The 21,175-nt window shown below is 33.6% G+C and overlaps 3 protein-coding genes and 1 pseudogene across 3 annotated transcripts; 1 reads left to right on the top strand and 3 right to left on the bottom strand.

Moving 5' to 3' along the window:
• On the top strand, positions 4,321–5,731 carry LOC104753867 (annotated as a pseudogene).
• LOC104753860 (heat stress transcription factor A-9-like) lies at positions 10,767–12,146 on the bottom strand. Its single transcript, XM_019235968.1, has 2 exons — positions 11,643–12,146; positions 10,767–11,552 (listed from the first exon to the last, which is right to left on the bottom strand). Exons 1-2 carry the CDS (start codon positions 11,982–11,984, stop codon positions 10,902–10,904), a joined length of 993 nt encoding a protein of 330 aa, XP_019091513.1. The 5' UTR covers positions 11,985–12,146; the 3' UTR covers positions 10,767–10,901.
• On the bottom strand, positions 15,482–17,504 carry LOC104753852 (L-type lectin-domain containing receptor kinase IX.2-like). Its single transcript, XM_010476046.2, has one exon. It carries the CDS (start codon positions 17,474–17,476, stop codon positions 15,482–15,484), a length of 1,995 nt encoding a protein of 664 aa, XP_010474348.1. The 5' UTR covers positions 17,477–17,504.
• LOC104753841 (B3 domain-containing protein At5g54067-like) lies at positions 18,406–18,828 on the bottom strand. Its single transcript, XM_010476038.1, has one exon. The coding sequence runs from the start codon at positions 18,826–18,828 to the stop codon at positions 18,406–18,408; it is 423 nt and encodes a 140-aa protein (XP_010474340.1).

Here is a 21,175-nt window from a genome sequence, read left to right as displayed (position 1 = left end):
GCTAAACAATGGCAGGAGAAGACGTGAAATCATTGACAGAAGGTGGTGAAGACAAAGTGTTGGTAACAAGAAAGGATGACAATCTTGGTTCGTCTGAAGGAGGAGGATCTTCATCAATCAAGTGTCCCATGCTGACTTCAAGCAATTACACCGTATGGGCCATGAAGATGAAGATCTGTCTCAGGGTTCACAAAGCTTGGGAAGTAATTGAGAAGGGAAACATTGATGAAGCTAAGAATGACCTGGCGATCGCTCTCATCGTCCAATCTATTCCCGACTCTCTTACTCTTCAAATTGGAGCTCAAGAAACAGCAAAGGAGATGTGGGAAGCTATACGAGCGAGACATGTAGGAGCTGATATGGTAAAAGAGGCGAGACTGCAGACTCTAATGGCAGAATTTGATCGCCTAAAGATGAAAGACACGGAGAAGATTGATGATTTCGCTGAAAAACTCTCTGCAATTTCGACGAAATCAGCTGCTTTAGGCAAGGAGTTTGCAGAACCTGTAATTTTTAAGAAGTTTATGTCAAGTCTTCCTCGAAAGAAGTTCATTCAAATTGTTGCTTCTCTTGAGCAAGTACTTGACTTGAACAAAACAAGCTTCGAAAACATTGTAGGACGCCTAAAAGCATATGAAGAAAGAATCGGAGAAGAAGAGGCGGATCAAGATGATGACCAAGGTAGCTCATGTTTGCTAATGCAAACTCTTTTGGAGGATACAGAGGAAGAGGACGAGGAGGTCGTTCTTCCAGAGGTAGAGGCCGTGGCAGGTTCGGATTTCAACAGAAGGACAAGGAACCTGATCTGTCTCATATTACTTGTTTCAGATGTGATAAACAAGGCCATTACGCCTCTGATTGCCCTGACAGATTACTCAAGCTACAAGAGATAGTCGAAAAGAAAGATGAAGATACTCATACGACTGATGAGTTAATGATGAATGAAGTAGTCTATCTCCAGGAAGATAAGGTGAAACCGAGTAATTTTGAGGTTGGTGTGGATACCGACAACATATGGTATCTTGACAATGGAGCAAGCAACCATATGAGTGGAAATAGAAGCTTCTTCTATGAACTAAGTGAGGATGTTTCGGGAAAGGTTCGTTTTGGAGATGATTCTCGGGTTGACATAAAGGGAAAAGGATCTATAAGGTTCTTGCTTGAGAATGGTGAGAAGAAAGCTCTACACAACATCTACTACATACCAGACTTGAAGAGCAACATAGTGAGTCTAGGACAAGCTACTGAGGCAGGTTGTGAGGTACGAGTGCTAGAAGACAAGTTGATGTTGTATGATCGAGCAGGAAGGCTGATTGTGAGAACATCAAGGTCGAAAAATAGACTTTACAAGGTGGTAATGGAAGTCGAGAGGGTCGAATGTCTTCACTTGGTCTCTACAAGCTCACCTTCGAGTACTTGGCATGCACGACTGGGTCACGTCAACACAGACACAATGAGGTTAATGATAAGCAAAGATTTGGTCACAGGCATACCAAATATCAAAGTCGAAAGACAAACCTGCATGTCTTGCTTGCTCGGTAAACAAACAAGGGATCCGTTCCCAAAGGCAACCGTGTTTAGAGCCAAACAGGCATTGGAGCTCATACACGGTGATCTCTGTGGACCAATCACACCGTCAACAATGGCTCAGAAAAGGTATATCTTCGTGATCATAGATGATTTTTCATGCTATATGTGGACAGTTCTGTTTTAATTGGAAGAGCATATGAAAAAAAAAACTTTTTTAATTTTATCATCCAATCAACATTTATTAGGAGATGGAAGAAAATGGAAGAAAATTTTGTGCCAATTATTGATTTATAATTTTCCATTTTGTAAAACAGAGATAAAAAGTTTACATGTGTTATAACAAGTGTCCCTCCTCATTCAATCCATCACAACAATAGTCTCCCTAAATAAAATGCATGTAACACTTGTTCAGCACTTGTTAACAACCTCTTTATACTTGTCTTTGTCTCCTTCCACTATAAATAGAAGATATGTACAAGAGAAGCATATAGTGATAAATCATACTATTTCTCTAAGTTTCTCTCTAGTCTTATATAATAAAGTAATATTCTCTTTTGACAAGCTCTAAAAAGTTGTTATTTGGCATTCTCTTCTTGCAACATGTATTATTTCCTCTTTAATATTTTTAGTGTATTTTTTCAATTAACTTTATGTGACATACATTATCTTATTTATATTTATATTTAAGACAAAATATAATTTGATATTTTACATTATAAAATGTTTAATTTTTTTTTTTAATTTGTGTAGTATATTGTCCAAAATATGAATTTTCTTTTTCTATAAGAAGTTGCCATTTGACATGCTCTTCTTGCAACATGTGTCATTTTCTCTTTAATATTTTTAGTATATTTTTTCAATTAACTTTATATGCCATATATTATTTTATTTATATTTGTATTTACAACAAAATATAATTTGATATTATACATTACAAGATGTTCAACTTATTCTTTAATTTGTGTAGCATATTGTCTAAAATAATAATTTTCTCTTTTATTTTTTTTCCTTTATTTCTTTATTATAATAGATATATAATATGTTTTGCTTGAAATTCCTATCAGATATTATTAGTTACATTAACAATTTATATTTGAAAAAAAAATGTAAGTATTTATGAACCTTCTCACATATTTTATTAAATTTCATATTCTATCGCATATTTTGTAACTCTCGTATTAATTTGATTACTTTGAAATTCCCATCATATATTTATAGTTATATTAACTAAAAAATTATACTTAATGTAACTAATAAATGTATTTTTGGTGAACCTTCTCAGATATTTTACTAAATTTCAGATTCTATCACATATGTTGTAACTCTCATATTAATAATCATATACATCTTTAAGGTACTAAATTTCATTTTATTGAAATTATTTACTTATGTTATATGTTGACACTTTTGTATCTTCCATAGTATTATTAATATTGTAATAAATGACAAACAAAAATTAGAAACATAATAAATATTAAAATATATTAATATGTATTTATTACATTTTATAACTCTCATATAGCTTATGTAACTCCTTACAAATATAAATTGATATAAGAATCAGTGCATTAACTACCCAATTAAATAATGAATCTATATAGGCTTCTAACTCCAATTTTTAAGGCACACATCTCAATAACCCTCATATCTCAAACCTCACATAATTTTGTAAATTCTATGGTTCTTTTTATTCAACTAACATTTTCTTAGTGTATTTCATTATTTTTTTTAAATAAAGTAACATTTTCTTAATCTCATACTTTAAAAAACTGACAAGAGGCACTCATTCCTCTCAAATTTTATACATAAAAAAAATATCCAAAAAAAATATCTTGATATTTTAATAATGTTCTTTTTGAAATATCTTGACATTTTAGTAAGGTTTTCTTTTGACAAACTCTAAGAAGTTGTCATTTGGCACTCTTTATTGCAACCAGAACCGGCGCTAGAGATTTGGTGGCCACAAGCCAAAAAACAATTGTTGAAACTGAAAAAGTCTTTAGAGGAATCGAACCCATAACCTCAAGGCAAACATACACTTACCAGTAAAACTAAAGACACTTCTTAAATAATTCCGGCCGTTTAACATTATATAGAGCTGAGCGGCCGCAAGCTGGTGCTTGGCTTGCTTGTAGTCATGGCCGGCTCTGATTGCAACATGTGTGATTTTCTCTTTAATATTTTTAGTGTATTTTTTTAATTAACTTTATATGATATATATTATCTTATTTATATTTATATTTTATAATTTAATATTATATGTAAAGTGATTTTAATGTAGTGGCAGGAGGTAAGTCTATTTGTAGAAGGCATTATCACACCAGGGATCGAGTCCCGCTTCCTACAAATGTAAGAATTTGGCTAATGGGCCGGCCAGTTATAGTCTAATGGTTGACAAAATCTTTTTTAATATTATACGTTATAAGATGTTCAATTTATTTTTTTAATTTGTGTAGTCGTATAATCCAAAATAATATAATGATTTTCTCTTTTATTTTATTCCTATATTTCTTTATTATAATAAATATATAATTTATTGTATATGTATTAATTCTTCAAAATATAACTCCGTTGATGCATGTTACGATACCATCACGTGTTGCACAGTTGCACGTACACGGGAGGTTACACTTGCTCGGTCATTTGGTTCCCCAAATAGCGACACACTATTCACCACGAGCCACACTCACCAATCCATTTAACGGGTTTCTGCCTTTTTATACTTCCAAAAGACACATCTCAGAAATCAAACAAAAGAAGAAAAAAGACTATCAAACAATATTTCCGGTAATTAAAGAATAGTACAAGACAGAACCCAAAGAAGAATATGGGTGATTTTGGATCAAATGGTTCGTCAAGCATGAGCATTGTGATGTATCCATGGCTAGCCTTTGGTCATATGACTCCTTTTCTCCACCTCTCCAACAAGCTCGCAGAGAAAGGTCACAAGATTGTTTTCTTGCTTCCGAAGAAAGCACTAACCCAGCTCGAACCTCTTAATCTGTACCCGAATCTCATCACTTTCCACACCATCTCCATCCCTCAGGTCAAAGGGCTCCCTCCCGGTGCAGAAACCAACTCCGACGTCCCCTACTTCTTGACTTATTTGCTTACAGTTGCAATGAACCAAACCCGGCCAGAGGTCGAGACCATTTTCCATACAATCAAGCCTGACTTGGTTTTCTTCGATACTGCCCATTGGGTGCAAAACCGTTTGCTTCAACATTGTGAGTGCTGCGGCAATCGCGCTGTCTCTTGTCCCTGCCGCTGAGCGTGAAGTCATTGACGGGAAGGAACTGTCAGGGGGCGAGTTAGCTAAGATACCTCTAGGTTACCCATCTTCGAAAGTCGTCTTGCGTCCGCATGAAGCAAAATCCCTAAAATTCATGTGGAGGAAGCGTGAGAGGACTGCTTGTTTCTTTGACGTGAAAGTTACCACGATGAGAAACTGCGACGCGATAGCTATAAGGACTTGTCGTGAGACGGAAGGCAAATTCTGCGATTACATCAGTAGCCAATACAGCAAACCGGTTTACCTGGCCGGACCGGTACTCCCTCTGGATCCAAACCTAATCAGCCCTCTCTAGAGTCTCGGTGGGCAGAGTGGCTAGCGAAATTCAAAACCGGTTCGGTTGTGTTCTGCGCTTTCGGTAGCCAACCCGTTGTAGACAAGAACTCTGTTTAGGGCTAGAATCAACCGGTTTACCGTTTCTGATTGCAATTAAGCCTCCTACGGGTGTATCAACCGTTGAGGAAGCGTTACCGGAAGGATTCGAGGAGAGGGTTCAAGGACGTGGGACGTGGCATTGTGTTCGGAGGTTGGATTCAGCAACCGTTGGTGTTCGACCATCCTTCAGTGGGATGTTTTGTTAGCCACTGCGGGTTTGGGTCGATGTGGGAGTCTTTGATGAGTGATTGTCAGATTGTTTTGGTTCCGCAGCACGGAGAACAGATATTGAACGCGAGGCTGATGACGGAGGAGATGGAGGTGGCGGTTGAGGTGGAGAGGGAAGAGAATGGGTGGTTCTCGCGGGGGAGCTTGGAGAATGCTGTGAAGAGTGTGATGGAGGAAGGTAGTGAGGTCGGTGAGAAAGTGAGAAAGAATCATGACAAGTGGAGATGTGTTTTGGCTGAGTCTGGTTTTGCTGATGGTTATATCGATAAGTTTGAACAGAGTTTGATTGAACTTGTGAAGTCATGAATTGATTTCATTATTTGTATGTTTTGTGAAACGTAAAAAAAAATGAAAAAAAATGGATTTGGTTTGGGTTTGATTGAACTTGTGTCGTTCTATCATTAATAACCCTAATCTGTATGCTTTTCACACAACACATGGTAATTATAGAATTTATAAATATGATAGAGGTCAGCTTTAACTATCTTGAGTGTCACATCTTTGCAATTTTCATAAGATTAGGGAATATATTTAGTTTCCGGAAGCTAAATAATGGTATTTTAATTTATTTGCTGGTAACCTTTTTTTAACTATAACATATATTAGGGAATAATTTCCGTAAATTAAATACGAAAAGGAAACTATATATAGATTATAAACAACTTAAATAGATTATTAATCAAACCTAAAGATAAACATATTCGTAACAAACTTGAATCATTCAATTCATACCAGTACTCTCCTAATTCCTAAACTTCAGATCATCTCTCATCTGTAACAAAATCCTCATAACCAGAAGCACAAGAACCACAAGAACAAGATAAGAAGAAAAAACTAAGGAACGTCAACATAAATGGGGTCAAAGTTTCATGCTTTTATGCTCCCATGGTTCGGGTTTGGTCACATGACTGCATTTTTCCATCTGGCTAACAAATTAGCTGAGACACGGCACAAAATCCCTTTCTTGCTCCCCAAGAAAGCTCTAAAGCAGCTTGAACCTCTCAATCTCAGACTGCATTGTCTTTCACACTCTTACCATCCCATCCGTAGATGGCCTCCCTGCTGGCGCTTAGAAAACCTGGGATATACCGATCTCTTCAGGGAGTTTTCTCGCATCGGCTATGGATCGGACACGGAATCAGGTCGAAGAAGCGGTTTCTATAGGTAAACCGGATCTTCTTCGATTTTGCTCACTGGATTCGGGAAATAGCTAGAGAGTGTGAGCTTTATAACGATGTCCGCAGCATGTGTAGCTATCTCGTTTGTCCCTGGTCGTAGTCCAGATGATTTGGCTGTTCCTCTCGCATCCATTTGGAGGGTCAAATGGAAAGAGTCTCTGGTTAGTACTGGGCTAATGAATGGTTATGTTCAATGGCGAACCTAGGAAATTTTTACTGGGGTCAAAAACATAACTAAATTTTTCTTTTAACATAAATATAAAAAATGAATACGAGATATTACTTTATCAAACAAAATGAACCAGAGATTCCAAAAAAAAGGAGAATATTACACGTGAATAGCGAATCCATAGCGAAGAAACAAGCTTCCAGCTCCACAAATAGTATATAACCCATCAACGAAATCAGTAGCGGATTCAGGAATATCCTCAGCTCTCCACCCAGGCCCGGCTCATACCCATGGCGAGAGGGGCGGTGGCCATGGGACAATTTTTTTTTTTCAAAAAACCTTAAGCAAATGGGGTCCAAAAAAATGGAAAAAAAAAAAAATTTATGTTGTTAAGAGTCTAAATAAAATTATAGGCCTAAGGACCAAAAAATTGTTGAGACGGGGCTGTCTCCACCTAAGCTGAGTAGGATTCGTACGACTGTTCGATGAATCAAACTCACTCACAAGCTTCTTATGAGCGGGTACACGTGGCTTGAACGGTTCATGTGTAACCGATGGCTTGATCCGATACAACCAGCTGAATAAATATGGAAAAAGATCAGAACTTTAACGAAAATTTATCAAAAATTACAAAATAAAAAACACCGGAGATACGAAAGAGTAAACGAGCCAACCTTCGTTGATTCATTTATATACCGCAAAATTGGGTTGTTTGGACTTTGAACCACAAAATTAACAACAATATCATTGCAAAAACTGGGAATTTTGCCAATGTCCATTTGTGACATAACGAATTATATTCAACCAAATGAGTAATATGATTTGCTAATAATTTTTAAAAGTGAGTATAACTATCTAGATCCTGTATTTGTAGCTACGTAGAAATAAAAGCCACAGGTACTTGTATTTACATGTGTTAATTTTCATAGACCAGAAATGCAGATAATTTCACAGGCTCCTCCTCTTTATGGTAAAAAAAGTAACACAACCCATCTTCCTCTTTGTGGTCCTAACCAATTAATCTTCCTCTTTACAGACTCTTTATTGACAAAATTTGCAATGTAAAAGGGAATTATTTTGCAATGAGAATGTAGACTCTGCAACAAAATTTGCAATGTAATTATCTGACGAGTAGGTAGATTCTACAAAAAATTTGCAACGTAATTATCTGACGAGTAGGTATAGACTCTTTATGATAGGACATTAGTAGATCTAATCTTGCGGAAGCAACATTTTTATTTTATTTTTTGCTCTGTATTATTAATTTTAGCTTCCCACAACAATAAACGCATTTTCTTATATAACTTAACTTGAAAATTTATGCATATGGCACTTTCCACCAAATGAGCAATATGATTAGCTAATAATTTTTAAAAGTGAATATAACTCTCCATATCCTGTATTTGTAGCTACGTAGAAAAAAAACCACAGGTGATTGTATTTACATGTGTTAATTTTCATAGACCAGAAATACAAATAATTTCACAGGCTTCTCCTCTTTGTGGTGAAAAAAGTAACTCAAACCATCATCCTCTTTGTGGTTCCAAAAGTAACTCAACCAATTAATCTTCCTCTTTACAGACTCTTTATTGACAAAATTTGCAATGTAAAAGGGAATTATTTTGTAATGAGAAGGTAGACTTTGCAACAAAATTTGCAATGTAATTATCTGACGAGTAGGTATAGACTCTTTATGATAGGACATTAGTAGATCTAATTTTCCGCGTTTGCGTGATTACGCGGAAGCAACCTTTTTATTTTATTTTTGCTCTGTATTATTAATTTTAGCTTCCCACAAAAATAAACGCATTTTCTTATATAACTTAACTTGAAAAATTATGCGTATGGCACTTTCAACCAAATGAGCAATATGATTAGCTAATAATTTTTAAAAGTGAGTATAACTCTCCAGATCTTGTATTTGTAACTACGTAGAAATAAAAACCACATGTACTTGTATTTACATGTGTTAATTTTCATAGACCAGAAATACAAATAATTTCATAGGCTTCTCCTCTTTGTGGTGAAAAAAGTAACTCAAGCTATCATCCTCTTTGTGGTCCCAAAAATAACTCAACCAATTAATTTTCCTCTTTATTGACAAAATATGCAATGTAAAAGGGAATTATTTTGCAATGAGAAGGTAGACTCTGCAACAAAATTTGCAATATAATTATCTCACGAATAGGTAGACTCTACAACAAAATTTGCAATATAATTATCTGACAAGTAGGTATAGACTCTTTATGATAGGACATTAGTATATCTAATCTTCCATGTTTCCGTGATTACGCGGAAGCAACCTTTTTATTTTATTTTGCTCTGTATTAATTTTAGCTTCCCACAAAAAACAAAAGCATCTTATTATATAAACCTTAGTTTTCAAAGTTATTAATTCATATAATCGCGACATGTATCAAAGTATATCCATAATATTTTGATATCTGTGAAAAGAATTTTTATTTAATAATTATAGGAAAATTAAAAAATTCTAAAAGTAAATGGATTACTATTAATATTTTTGAAAAGTATATAAAACCAAAAGTAATCTATTATATCACTAATTTTAAAAGAAAATTATATATTAAATTACTAATTTCAGTAGGAAAATATATGCAATTAATAAAGAAAATATTTGAAATTTAATTGCATAAATTATTTCTTATAATCATATAGTAAAAAGAAATTTATACAGAAAAGTGATTAAAGTATAAAATGTTTAATGTGTTAAAATTAGTGATTAACATAATATAAGGAAATAAGATAATCAAAATAAAAAATTCATGTAATATTCTTAAGTTTCAATTGGTGAATAATTTGATAGCGTATTCAATATTATGTTATTTTATAAACCTTGGTTTTCAAAGTTAGTAACTCATGTGATCGCGACACGTATCAATTTTTAACAATTAAAGATTTTGTCATGTGTTATACAAAAATTTTGTTTTAACATATTTATAAATTATTAAAAATTAAAAATTTAAACAATTTAATAAACATAAAAAGATAGTTCATATATGTATAAAAAATAATACTAATTCTAATTTTAAATTACTAATTCTATAAAAAAAAGAATTAAGAAAATTATACAATTAATTACTATAATTAAATAAATTATACTGTCAATTATTAACTATTTAGTTGATGGATATAGATATGGGTATTCCTTTTCAGGTAGCCTATTCGAATGGAAACTGCTAAGAGATCAATTGTTCAGCGTTAGATCAATTTGTTCAATAAAAAGAATGGAAACTACTAAGAAGATATACCCTCATTGTTTTTGTTGAACAATTGATCTAACGCTGTCACCTGCCAAATCAAACTAGCGGATGTATATCTTCAAACATGCTTAAATATATACTTTCGAGGAAATTGATCTTTTAAAAGCACACTCCGATTTGACATTTTTCAGTGTCTACTCTTTTGTCGCTTTGCAATTGTTAGAGCAATTACATCGGTTATACAACCATCTGAGTGACAAAAGAATTAAATTTAATGATTTATTTTTTTATTGTTTACTCAGTTTATGACAGTTGTAGATTCAGTATTTTAATAACTCTCGCAGAGACATTTATTTTTCATCTCTTCACCTTTTTCTCATTTTTTTATTTTTTTTTTTCTTCACATTCTCCATCGAGTATGTGCGATGGGAATGTCCTTATATTATATAACAAAACTTGAAAGTATCTAATTTTACTTACCTTGGACATCTGATTTCCATCTATCCCAGCATATCTCTCATGGCTACGCATCTGATGCTGTAGAGGATCGTTACTCGGCTCGGTTCTACCTTGCCGGGGTGGTCACACGGTGGTCTGACAGGTTCCCTTTTTTCCTCTTTATTGTGTTGCCCGAACTTAATTTACTTTTGCTTCTACTACATAAAGACTAGAGTGTGATATGTGAACTTTTCTATTCAAAACCTTGTAGATCATAATAACCTATAAATAAAAGAACCAGCCTACCATGTAAAAAGTTGTAAACTAAAAGGCTATACACACTATAAAATCAACCATTATTCAAAACGCAGTCAAGTGTTAGCGGAATAAAGAGCTACACTTTTTACAAGAGCTAACAGTATAATCCAGACAACTCTGTACAAGTTCTTTTATATTTTTTTTTTTTTGTTTTACTCGATTCTCCAATTTACATCTACATCAATCTTCTTTTCACCCATTGAACCAACGTCAACAAGTATGTCCTCTGTATTAAGCTGGCATCTCGTACTCCCACTTTGATTATTGTTCATGGAAATGTCAGACTCATGATCTGGTTGTGTTGTTGCAGCCATGGCCATAAATTCTCTAATTATCAGCTGACTTTCCACATCCACCAAGTTTTTTTGAGTTTCTTGATCGTGAAGCAACTTCAACTTCTTCACGAATTCAGTTGCTTCGAGCTCTCTCTGTTGTTTCATTTTCCTCTTCCTCACCAGCCTTTCAACAAATCTTTGATCTTTGGCCAACTTTGCAAAGAAGCTTAGCATATGTCTTTGTTCTGTTTCGACTCCGTGTATCTTCTCTTGCACAGTGACCATTTGATCTTGAGACTCTTCCTGTTGTTGTTTCAACTTCAACACCTCCAATCTTATTGGACAGTTCTGATCCTCCTTCAGTAACTCAGCCTCTGTCTCTGTCTTCTTCAACCCCGTGGTGCTCGCTTCCTTGTTACAATTACTTTTGCTTCTCCTCCTCTTGATGTTCTTCAGCAAATGTTTCTTACCTCCTTGAAAACCTTCGTTAGCAAACTCCCACCTATCTGAATCTACCTTCTTAAACCCCTACAAAACCCTAGCTTTAAGTTACAAAGCTTGCGACACAAGAAACATAGCTAAAAAGTAAAAACCAATAAAAACTCGTTTTATCCTTACGTAGGTGTTGAGCTGACGGACGAAACTTGAGAAGTTCTTGTGTTTGAAGTATTTGGGAAGGAGATTCTCAGAGAACTCGTAAGAATCCCAGATGATGAAGCTTTTACGGGTCGGGTTCCATGATACAACCGGGTCTGTTACTTTGTCATCGACGATCTCAAACGTCTTTCTCAGAAACGGCGTTATTACACCTATCTCGTGCAATTTTGAAAAACTAACTGACGACGAGGAGTCGGTTAAGTTAACGGCATCAGCCTCTTCTTTGGTTGGTGAAACGACGTCGTCGTCAGACGAGCCTCCTCCGCTTCCGATCTCGCCACCTTTAACGGTGACAGTCTCCATTGCCGTCTCTTGACCAAGCGAAGCCGAAGATTCAATCGCCGACGTTTGGAATCGCCGTCACAGCTTCCCAACGCCGTTACTATCTTCGTCTCCTTTTGGAAACTTCTTTGCTGTTTATGGAAATATATAAATAGTGTTTACTTTACGGTCTATCAAAAAAGTTAACAAAAAAATATATTTTTACACTCACTTTTCTGAATTCAACAAATCAACACCCATATTATAGTCCCATCTCTAACCGTTGGATCTTCGTGGTTGGTGAAGATGAATCGGTGGTCTAAGTATGGGAAAAAGAACCGACCGTATACAATTGAATTCGATTTCATGCATGAATGACAATTGTTGCGGACTAGAAGCACACAGCAGTTAAATATGCTACTTTACTACTATAGAAACAAATGAAAGAAAATAAAATAAAAGAGAGTTAAAAGCCAGTTTATTAAAGCTAGAGTATTATATAGAGCTGTGATCGTACTTTGATGATAAAGTTCATATACTATTGTAGATGAAGATGATGACAAATTGACAATACATATATAAAATTAGAATAACCGATATTTTTGTGATGGAAATATAATTAAAAAAAAAGTTTGTATTGTAACCTCTGTATTATACGCACTAGAAAAATATCAACGTTAATCTGTTAAAAGAATAAAGCATTAATGTCGATGAAGAAATCTACAACCTGTTATAGCGTCTGCATTGGTTGTGGCCTCAACTGAGCGTTGAGTAAAGGCGATGGAGTGATGAAAAATTAATTAAGAAGAATGGAAGATCCCGGGAGGTGAAACTCGACTATCTATAGCAATAAGAAAACATGAAGCAGAGTCTTGACCACCATTGAACCAGTCGAATACCACCTTCCTGGATCTCCCTAACTTTTTCTTCATATACCACGATTTTGCAAGAATCAACACAATATACCAAGAATGGAATGTAGTTAAGGTATGGCCTGAATCTAGGCTAGCTAACCTTTGGATTCCTTGCTTTCATTCCACTTACTGTTTTCTTGTTTTAAGAGTGGATTGTTTGATTGTGATGGTTTGGTTATCAAAAGAAACAAACAAATTTATAGAGTAACTCAAGTTAAATGTATACTAACTCATTATTATTTATTACAAGAGTTACACTAAGATTTGTCCGCTATGTCAACTTTTGAAATTACAAAAGACATGGAACGGTTTATATATAGAATTTTACTATATTGACTGTTAACATTGTAGTTATTTAAGGTGTGTATTCAAGGACTATGTAACGTTTATATATCACAACAGCAAAGTTTATATATATACTCCATTGACTTCAGCATTTTAGGTAAATTTCATTAAAAAAAAACCCATTTGACTGGTATATATAACCAATTTAAAAGCTGGAATGTTGTGTATTAAATTGTGTTTGAGCTTTTGAACCATAGTGTGAAACGTTTTAAAAGCACTGATTTAATAATATCAGATGATTATTGTTTCGGTAATTAAGACTCTTTTGGTACAATCTATATTATGAAAGTTGGCCAACTCTCTCCATTCTTTTGCCACATCAGTAATTGAGAGAGTGCCATATGTCCATCCTTCTTTATGTTAGTTGTTGACTGATCCTCTTCGTCTTCCCTTGTTTGATTTTCGTAGTAACTGCTACTTCAACCTTTTCCGTCTTTCCTTGCTTTAATTTTGGTAGTAACTGCTCTTTTATAATATCTCTCACATCCTGCAGTTTTTTTTATAGTGAACGAAGATGTGGAAAATGAAAGTCAACTATAGAGAAATGAGAATTTGAAGATCCACGCATGAACGAATTTATATTGATTGTAACTGGTTCTTTTTTGTAGCTTACCTATACTATGTTAATGCATTAGTAATGGTTTATTTCTTTTGCTCAAAATAGATTGTAAGTTAGTTTCTTCATCATGAGAATTGCATGCTATGTTTTGCTTACTGTTTTCTTTAATTATTTCTATATTTCTGGCTTTGGTAAGGTGTAGCAGGTTCGAAAAAAACTAATCTTTACATGGCAGGAGTCGTGAATATATAAAGAAATATGTTTAATTAGTTCTTCTAATTATAGTTTGTAAGTAATTATATACATTCTCATTCGATAACAAACAAGAAAAATCAAAATTACTCTATCTGCAAACGGTGTTGTTTTCCTTCTCTGCAAACCTTTTTTCTGTGACTCTATCTGCTCAACTATACATATGATTGTAAGTTCATTCTCACTATAGTGAACCTTAAGAATTTTGTCTTTGAGTGGTGTTGTTTCTAAATTTTTGTTTTATGTATTTAGGACCGGTATGTGTTTTGTTAAATGTAATCTTACTATAGTATAAGAAGAAACTGGTCATTTTGTGTTTTGATTCTTAATAAGTAGAATAGATTATGAGACTTGGGAATTGGTCAAGTTTACTACAGTTTTTTTCCTGACTGCTACAATGCCAGAGAAAAAGAAAATTCAGTCATGTGTGGTGGCTAATCCAAATTTCAGTCACATGATATGATATTAATCACCATGGTTTGTGCTTTCGTTTTTGACTACTCAATATACGAAATAATATTGACAGTGAAAATGTAATTGTTCGTATCATCAAAAGATAACCAGCGTAATGCGCGGGTACTTATCTAGTCATCAATAATTAGAAAGGAAAAACCATCTAAAACCAATAGTACTAGTTAGTAGTAGGAGCAGGACCCCAAACAGCCGAATGAACAAGAGAATTGAAAATATAGTATTTCTTTGATGGGTTTTGTGAAAATGTAGCTCTATGACTTTTAGCAAAGATTCATGTTTCACATTTCAATGTTTCGATAGATACAAGCAATATATGTATCAGATACTGATAGGGAAGAAAGTCTTTAAAAATATCCAAAAGCCTAACCTACACGATGCAAAAACCAAATTTGTCCTTCTGCAAAATTTGGCACCACTCGTATGATCTAGATAAAACGTTAATACATATATTGAGTTGGTTTATTTTGTGCTAGTTAAATTTTATGGTAAATACTTTTGACCTATCGGAGCTTTCTCTCAATGCAGATAAGGAATAATTAATTTTTTTCCATTTTACACAGATTTGGCATATACAGAAATAATACAGCGAGATGTATATAAAGTAGAATGGTCGAAACTCAAAATATATGAGAATTTAAATGGAAATTAAAATTTTCATGTTGCATAATTTCCATAAAGCTTTCTTCTCAAGTTACAAAATGGAAATTATCTAGATCAATAATTTGCATGTAAACTTTTTATCTCTGTTTTACAAAAATGGGAAATTTATAAATCAATAATTGGCACAAAATTTTCTTCCATTTCCATATTAAAGAAATACAAGAGTTCGGCTTCACTTGCCGTTCACAATATGTATAACGTTTTGTAAACCTTCCAAACCCCATAATCATATAATAGAAATCATGTAAAACCAGACCACATGGTTCACTTGCCGTTCACATGTCCACACATACACACATATACAACTATATAAATGATGTGATATCGGATTACAATCAAGTTTCAGAACCGCAAAGGCCACCAAGATCTGCCTCATCTCTCATCTTCAGCTCCCGAGCAACTTGACTTCTCGAGGACGTGGTGGCAGATACTATACTTGAGCTAAGTAAGAGAGAAGAAGAAGGTGAGATGTGAAACGTGGCAGAGGGCATCTTTCGGGGAAGCTGAGGCAATGGTGACTCCAAGTTCAGTACTTGGATCGCTTGTTTTATAGAAGGCCTCGAGTTTCTATCAGGATGGCCACACCATAACCCCACGACCAACAAACATTCGGTTTGTTCCTTATCGAAATCCTCACCAAGTTTCTTATCAATGGCTGACACAAGTTCTTGTCTTCCATATAAATCCCACACTCTCTCCACAAGACTCATCTCACTCTCAGTGCTTTCTTGTGAATGATCAACAGACTTTCTCCCCGTGAGAATCTCTAGTATACCAATGCCAAAGCTATATATATCAGATTCCTTGCTCGCCCTTCCATCCATCACGTATTCTGGAGCCATGTACCCAAATGTTCCTGCTAGCCCTGTTGTATGGGAGCCTAGTTCATGGTCCATCAATCGAGCCAGCCCAAAGTCACCTAATTTTACATTGAAATTAATGTCCAACATGATATTGCTTGCCTTGATGTCCCTATGCAATACACACCTGTCTCCCTCCTCGTGAAGATAAAGAAGCGCAGAGGCTAGACCGAGAGCTATCTTGTATCTTATGTCCCAGGAGAGATGGGGTCTTTTCCCAAAGAGGTGGGTGTCCAAGCTACCATTTGGCATGAACTCATATATCAGCAAATACTCATCTTTTTCATTACACCAACCGATGAGTTGCACCAGGTTCCGATGTCGCAGTTTGCTAATGATCTTAACTTCAGTTACAAACTCTTTTTTCCCCTGCTTGGAGCCACCAGACAATTTCTTCACTGCAACCATCATATCTAATTCGTTCAAGTACCCTCTATAAACTGCTCCAAAGCCTCCTTCACCCAGCTTTCTCTGGGCTGAGAACCTGTTGGTTGCTAAAACAAGATCCTTAAAAACAAACCTCCGTGGTCCTGCATCTCGTTCAAGGTCTTCGTTTAACAATACCAAGTCTTTTACCTCTTTTGCTTTTCTCTTTCTTTGCTTCTGCAACCAAACCACAAGAACAATGACCAAAGAGGTCAAGACAACAAATCCAGAAACCGAAACGCCAGCTATCAGTCCTTTCTTGATAGAGGCTTTCTCAATATCCAAACTTGAGCTAAACTCCCATGATAAAAGTCTATGTCCCTCTGTGTTTGCTCCAGTAGCCGCTGAGAAACCAACCATAACATGTGGTGGCAAAACCTTTGCAAGATCAATGATGTAAGAAATGCCAACACTCTCCCGAGGATCAGAGGTTAATTCATAAGCCCAAGACACACTCAAGTTCTTAGTAACAGAGTCATAAGAGATCTTTGCATGACCAATATCTTGGCTGTGTGAGCTTACATTCCAAGATGTGTAGTTAGACGAAACAAGCGAGTTATTATTGATCCCCACATGAGATCCAACAGTGGTAGGATCCCATTCCTGATTACTGAACGAGTCAAATTCGATATGAACCAGCGGAAACGGAGATGTATAATCATTGATTCGAGTAAAAAGACCTAAGAAACCACCAGCTGAGTTTACACGGAGTTGAGTTCCCACGGGAGCAAGAAAGAAGCAGATCCCATGACCATAACTCGTAAGGTTACGGGTATCAATCCTAAAAGAGAAACTAGTATTAAAATCTGTAGTAGTACCAGTTCTAGGATTCCATAAAGGCACCTTCTCAGCATAAGTAACCCAACCAACACGAGCTATATATTCCACGTCGTTGAAATTTACAGCCCCATCGGGCATTGCATCTCCATGGTATACCACATTCTCAGGATCACCTGGACGAAAACTAGTGAACTTAAAGTAAAGTGAATCAACAACGAAAGGGAGACTCATGACACATGAAAAAAACATGATTGAGTTGGCCATTTAAGGAGAAAGAAAGAAGATTTCTACAAAACAACAAAGAGCAAAACTGACTTGATCAACATATAAATCAATTCAAGAATTTGATACACAACAAGTCGTCAATAGAAAATTAAAACCCTTTATTGAAGCTACGAAGTAAACAAAGAAATAGTCCTATATACCATTTCAAGACACCAAGTCTGCTTTAAAACAAGAAAGCTTCTTTTTTTTATATACCTTTCAGAGGAAAATGCTAAAGAAAAGGTCATATGCGACGAGATCAACTTACATTTTATACGTTTTATTACTTGACCAGTGCTCCAACAAAACTACTCATAGCCATAGAAACATAATTAACAACAATTAAAACGTCTAAGAACCATTATTTAGCAAGTCTTGTAAAAACTAAAAAAAAAAAGTCAGTCATGGATTCAACGAAGACATTTTCATTACCTTGATTACGAAATATCACCCACGAATAGATAAATGGGATTCAACGAGCAATTAATCCCCATCTTAACTATAATGTTTATTATTTTATTTTTAATAAGATGTTAAAAAAATGTTTCCTGTGAAAGAGAATTTTGTTTGCAAATATATACCTAAATACCTCATTAGTTTTTGGTAGTTGTACGTATAAGCTTGGTAGAGTTTCTTTTTTTTTTGTTTTGGTCGCGACCTTGCTTGAATAGGATATACAGAATAAGATCGTGCTCTTTTATCATTGGTCGCCAAGGCAACATAGCCGTAATATATATAGAGTTTTAAAATTATAGATTAAAGTTGTGAGATTAAGCCAGAAAACTTAAATTTGTTATTATTATAGAAAATAAAACTAACAACCAACAAGGCAACATTTGGAATAGGGAAAATTTATGAATTTTGGAAATATCTTATATAATATAAAGTTCTCTTTTGACAAGCTCTAAAAAGTTGTCCATGCAAACAAACTACACTCGAATCATTATTTGCAATACATTGTACTGAAAATTGAGAACAATGAATTCCTGTTCAAATTGATCCCAGTAGAGCTTCAGAAAACGGCCTTCTCCGAGATCTAACGAATGCTTCATATCACTCCAACCAGACCCGAAATAATATCTAGGGTTATCAATCTCTGTGACTTTTAGAGTAACCGTGTACAATTTGTATTTCATTAGGTCATGGACTTTCACTTGAACACCGCTTTGCAAATCTTCAGCTGTAATATTTTTTTCCACTAGAACACCGTTATGCAAAACATTTTTTTTCATCCTCGTGAGGACAGACTTCACTTCTGCTTTCGGTAATACCACATTACCAACAGCATCGGTCTTTGATAACTTCTTTGTTATGATCATAGCCGGATCTAATGGATCTCTGCTGTAATTCATCTTGATAAAAATTTTATAATAAGTAGAAGAATAGCTTGTATATTTTTGTGTTTTCGATGCAATATATATAACAAGAGAAACCACTCCTAAACTCTCTTCCTTAAAATGCCTTAATTGAATACCCCACTCCTAAATTCCTTAATTGAATAACCCACTCCTAAAAGCTCTTGTATTTCTCTAATATGAAAATGGAAGAAATTTTTGTGCCAATTATTGATTTATAAATTTTCCATTTTGTAAAACAGAGATAAAAAGTTTACATTTGTTATAAAATTAGTGTGAGTATCCATCACAACAAGTGTCCCTCCTCTTTCAATCCATTACAACAATAGTCCCCCTAAATGAAATGCATGTAACACTTGTTCACCACTTATTACCAATCTCTCTATACTTATCTTTGTCTCCTCCCACTATAAATAGGAGTTATGTACAAGAGAAGCATATAGTGATAAATCTTACTATTTCTCTAAGTTTCTCTCTAGTCTTATATAATAAAGTAATGTTATCTTTTGACAAGCTCTAAGAAGTTGCCATTTGGCATTCTCTTCTTGCAACATGTGTTATTTTCTCTTTAATATTTTTAGTGTATTTTTTCAATTAACTTTATATGACATACATTATCTTATTTATATTTATATTTAAGACAAAATATATTTTGATATTATACATTATAAGATGTTTAATTTATTTTTTTAATTTGTGTAGTATATTTTCCAAAATAATGAATTTTCTTTTTTTCTTAGAAGTTGCCATTTCACACTCTCTTCTTGTAACATGTGTCATTTTCTCTTTGATATTTTTAGTATATTTTTTTCGGTTAACTTTATATGAAATATATTATTTTATTTATATTTGTATTTACAACAAAATATAATTTGATATTATACATTACAAGATGTTCAACTTATTCTTTAATTTGTGTAGCATATTATCTAAAATAATAATTTTCTCTTTTATTTCCTTTTCCTTTATTTCTTTATTATAATAGATATATAATATGTTTTGCTTGAAATTTCTATCAGATATTATTAGTTACATTAACAATTTATATTTAAAAAAAATAATAATAAATGTAAGTATTTATGAACCTTCGCACATATTTTATTAAATTTCATATTCTATCACATATTTTGTAACTCTCGTGTTAATTTGATTACTTTGAAATTCCTATCATATATTTATAGTTATATTAACTAAAAAAAATTATACTTAATGCAACTAATAAATGTATTTTTGGTGAACCTTCTCACATATTTTACTAAATTTCAAATTCTATCACATATATTGTAACTCTCATATTAATAATCATATACATCTTTAAGGTACTAAATTTCAATTTATTGAAATTATTTACTTATGTTATATGTTGACACTTTTGTATCTTCCATAGTACTATTAATATTGTAATAAATGACAAATAACAATTAGAAACATAATAAATATGAAAATATATTAATATGTATTTATTACATTTTATAACTCTCATATAGCTTATGTAACTCCTTACAAATATAAATTGATATAAGGATTAGTGCATTAACTACCCAATTAAATAATGAATTTATAATAGGCTTCTAACTCCAATTTTCCTTATAAGAAGAAAAATACACATCTCAATAACCCTCATATCTCAAACCTCACATAAATTTGTAAATTCTATAATTCTATATTTTCTTAGTGTATTTCATTATTTTTATATAATAAAGTAAAGTTTTCTTAGTCTCATACTTTTAAGAACTGACAAGAGACACTCATTCCTCTCAAATTATATACATAAAAAAATATCCAAAAAAATATCTTGACATTTTAGCAATATCCTTTCTGAAATATCTTGAGATTTTAGTAATGTCCTTTTTGACATATCTTGATATTTTAGTAAGGTTTGTTTGACAAGCTCTAAAAGGTTGTCATTTGGCACTCTTTTTTTGCAACATGTGTCATTTTTTCTTAAATATTTTAGTGTATTTTTTCAATTAACTTTATATGATATACATGATCTTATTTATATTTAAAGACAAACTATAATTTAATATTATACATTATAAGATGTTCAATTTATTCTTTAATTTGTGTAGCATATTGTCCAAAATAATGATTTTCTCTTTTATTTTTTCTATATTTCTTTATTATAATAGATATATAATTTATTGTATATGTATTAATTATTTAAAATATAATTCCCACAATGTTTGCCAGAAAAAAAAAAAACTTATTAATGTAAAAAAGAGGACAATACTATTGGGTCCACCCCTAGGGGTGAACCTCTTTATTCATCCCCTTATAGAATAAGGAAACAAAATTGGTATACATCATTGTAAAATAAAAAAACCTAAACCGCTCTTTTATA

Source organism: Camelina sativa, chromosome 2 (genome assembly GCF_000633955.1).
Source record: "Camelina sativa cultivar DH55 chromosome 2, Cs, whole genome shotgun sequence".
NCBI classification, from domain to species: domain Eukaryota; kingdom Viridiplantae; phylum Streptophyta; class Magnoliopsida; order Brassicales; family Brassicaceae; genus Camelina; species Camelina sativa.
The sequence above is the reverse complement of the archived record's forward strand: the minus strand, read 5'-3'. Positions and strand labels throughout refer to the sequence as shown.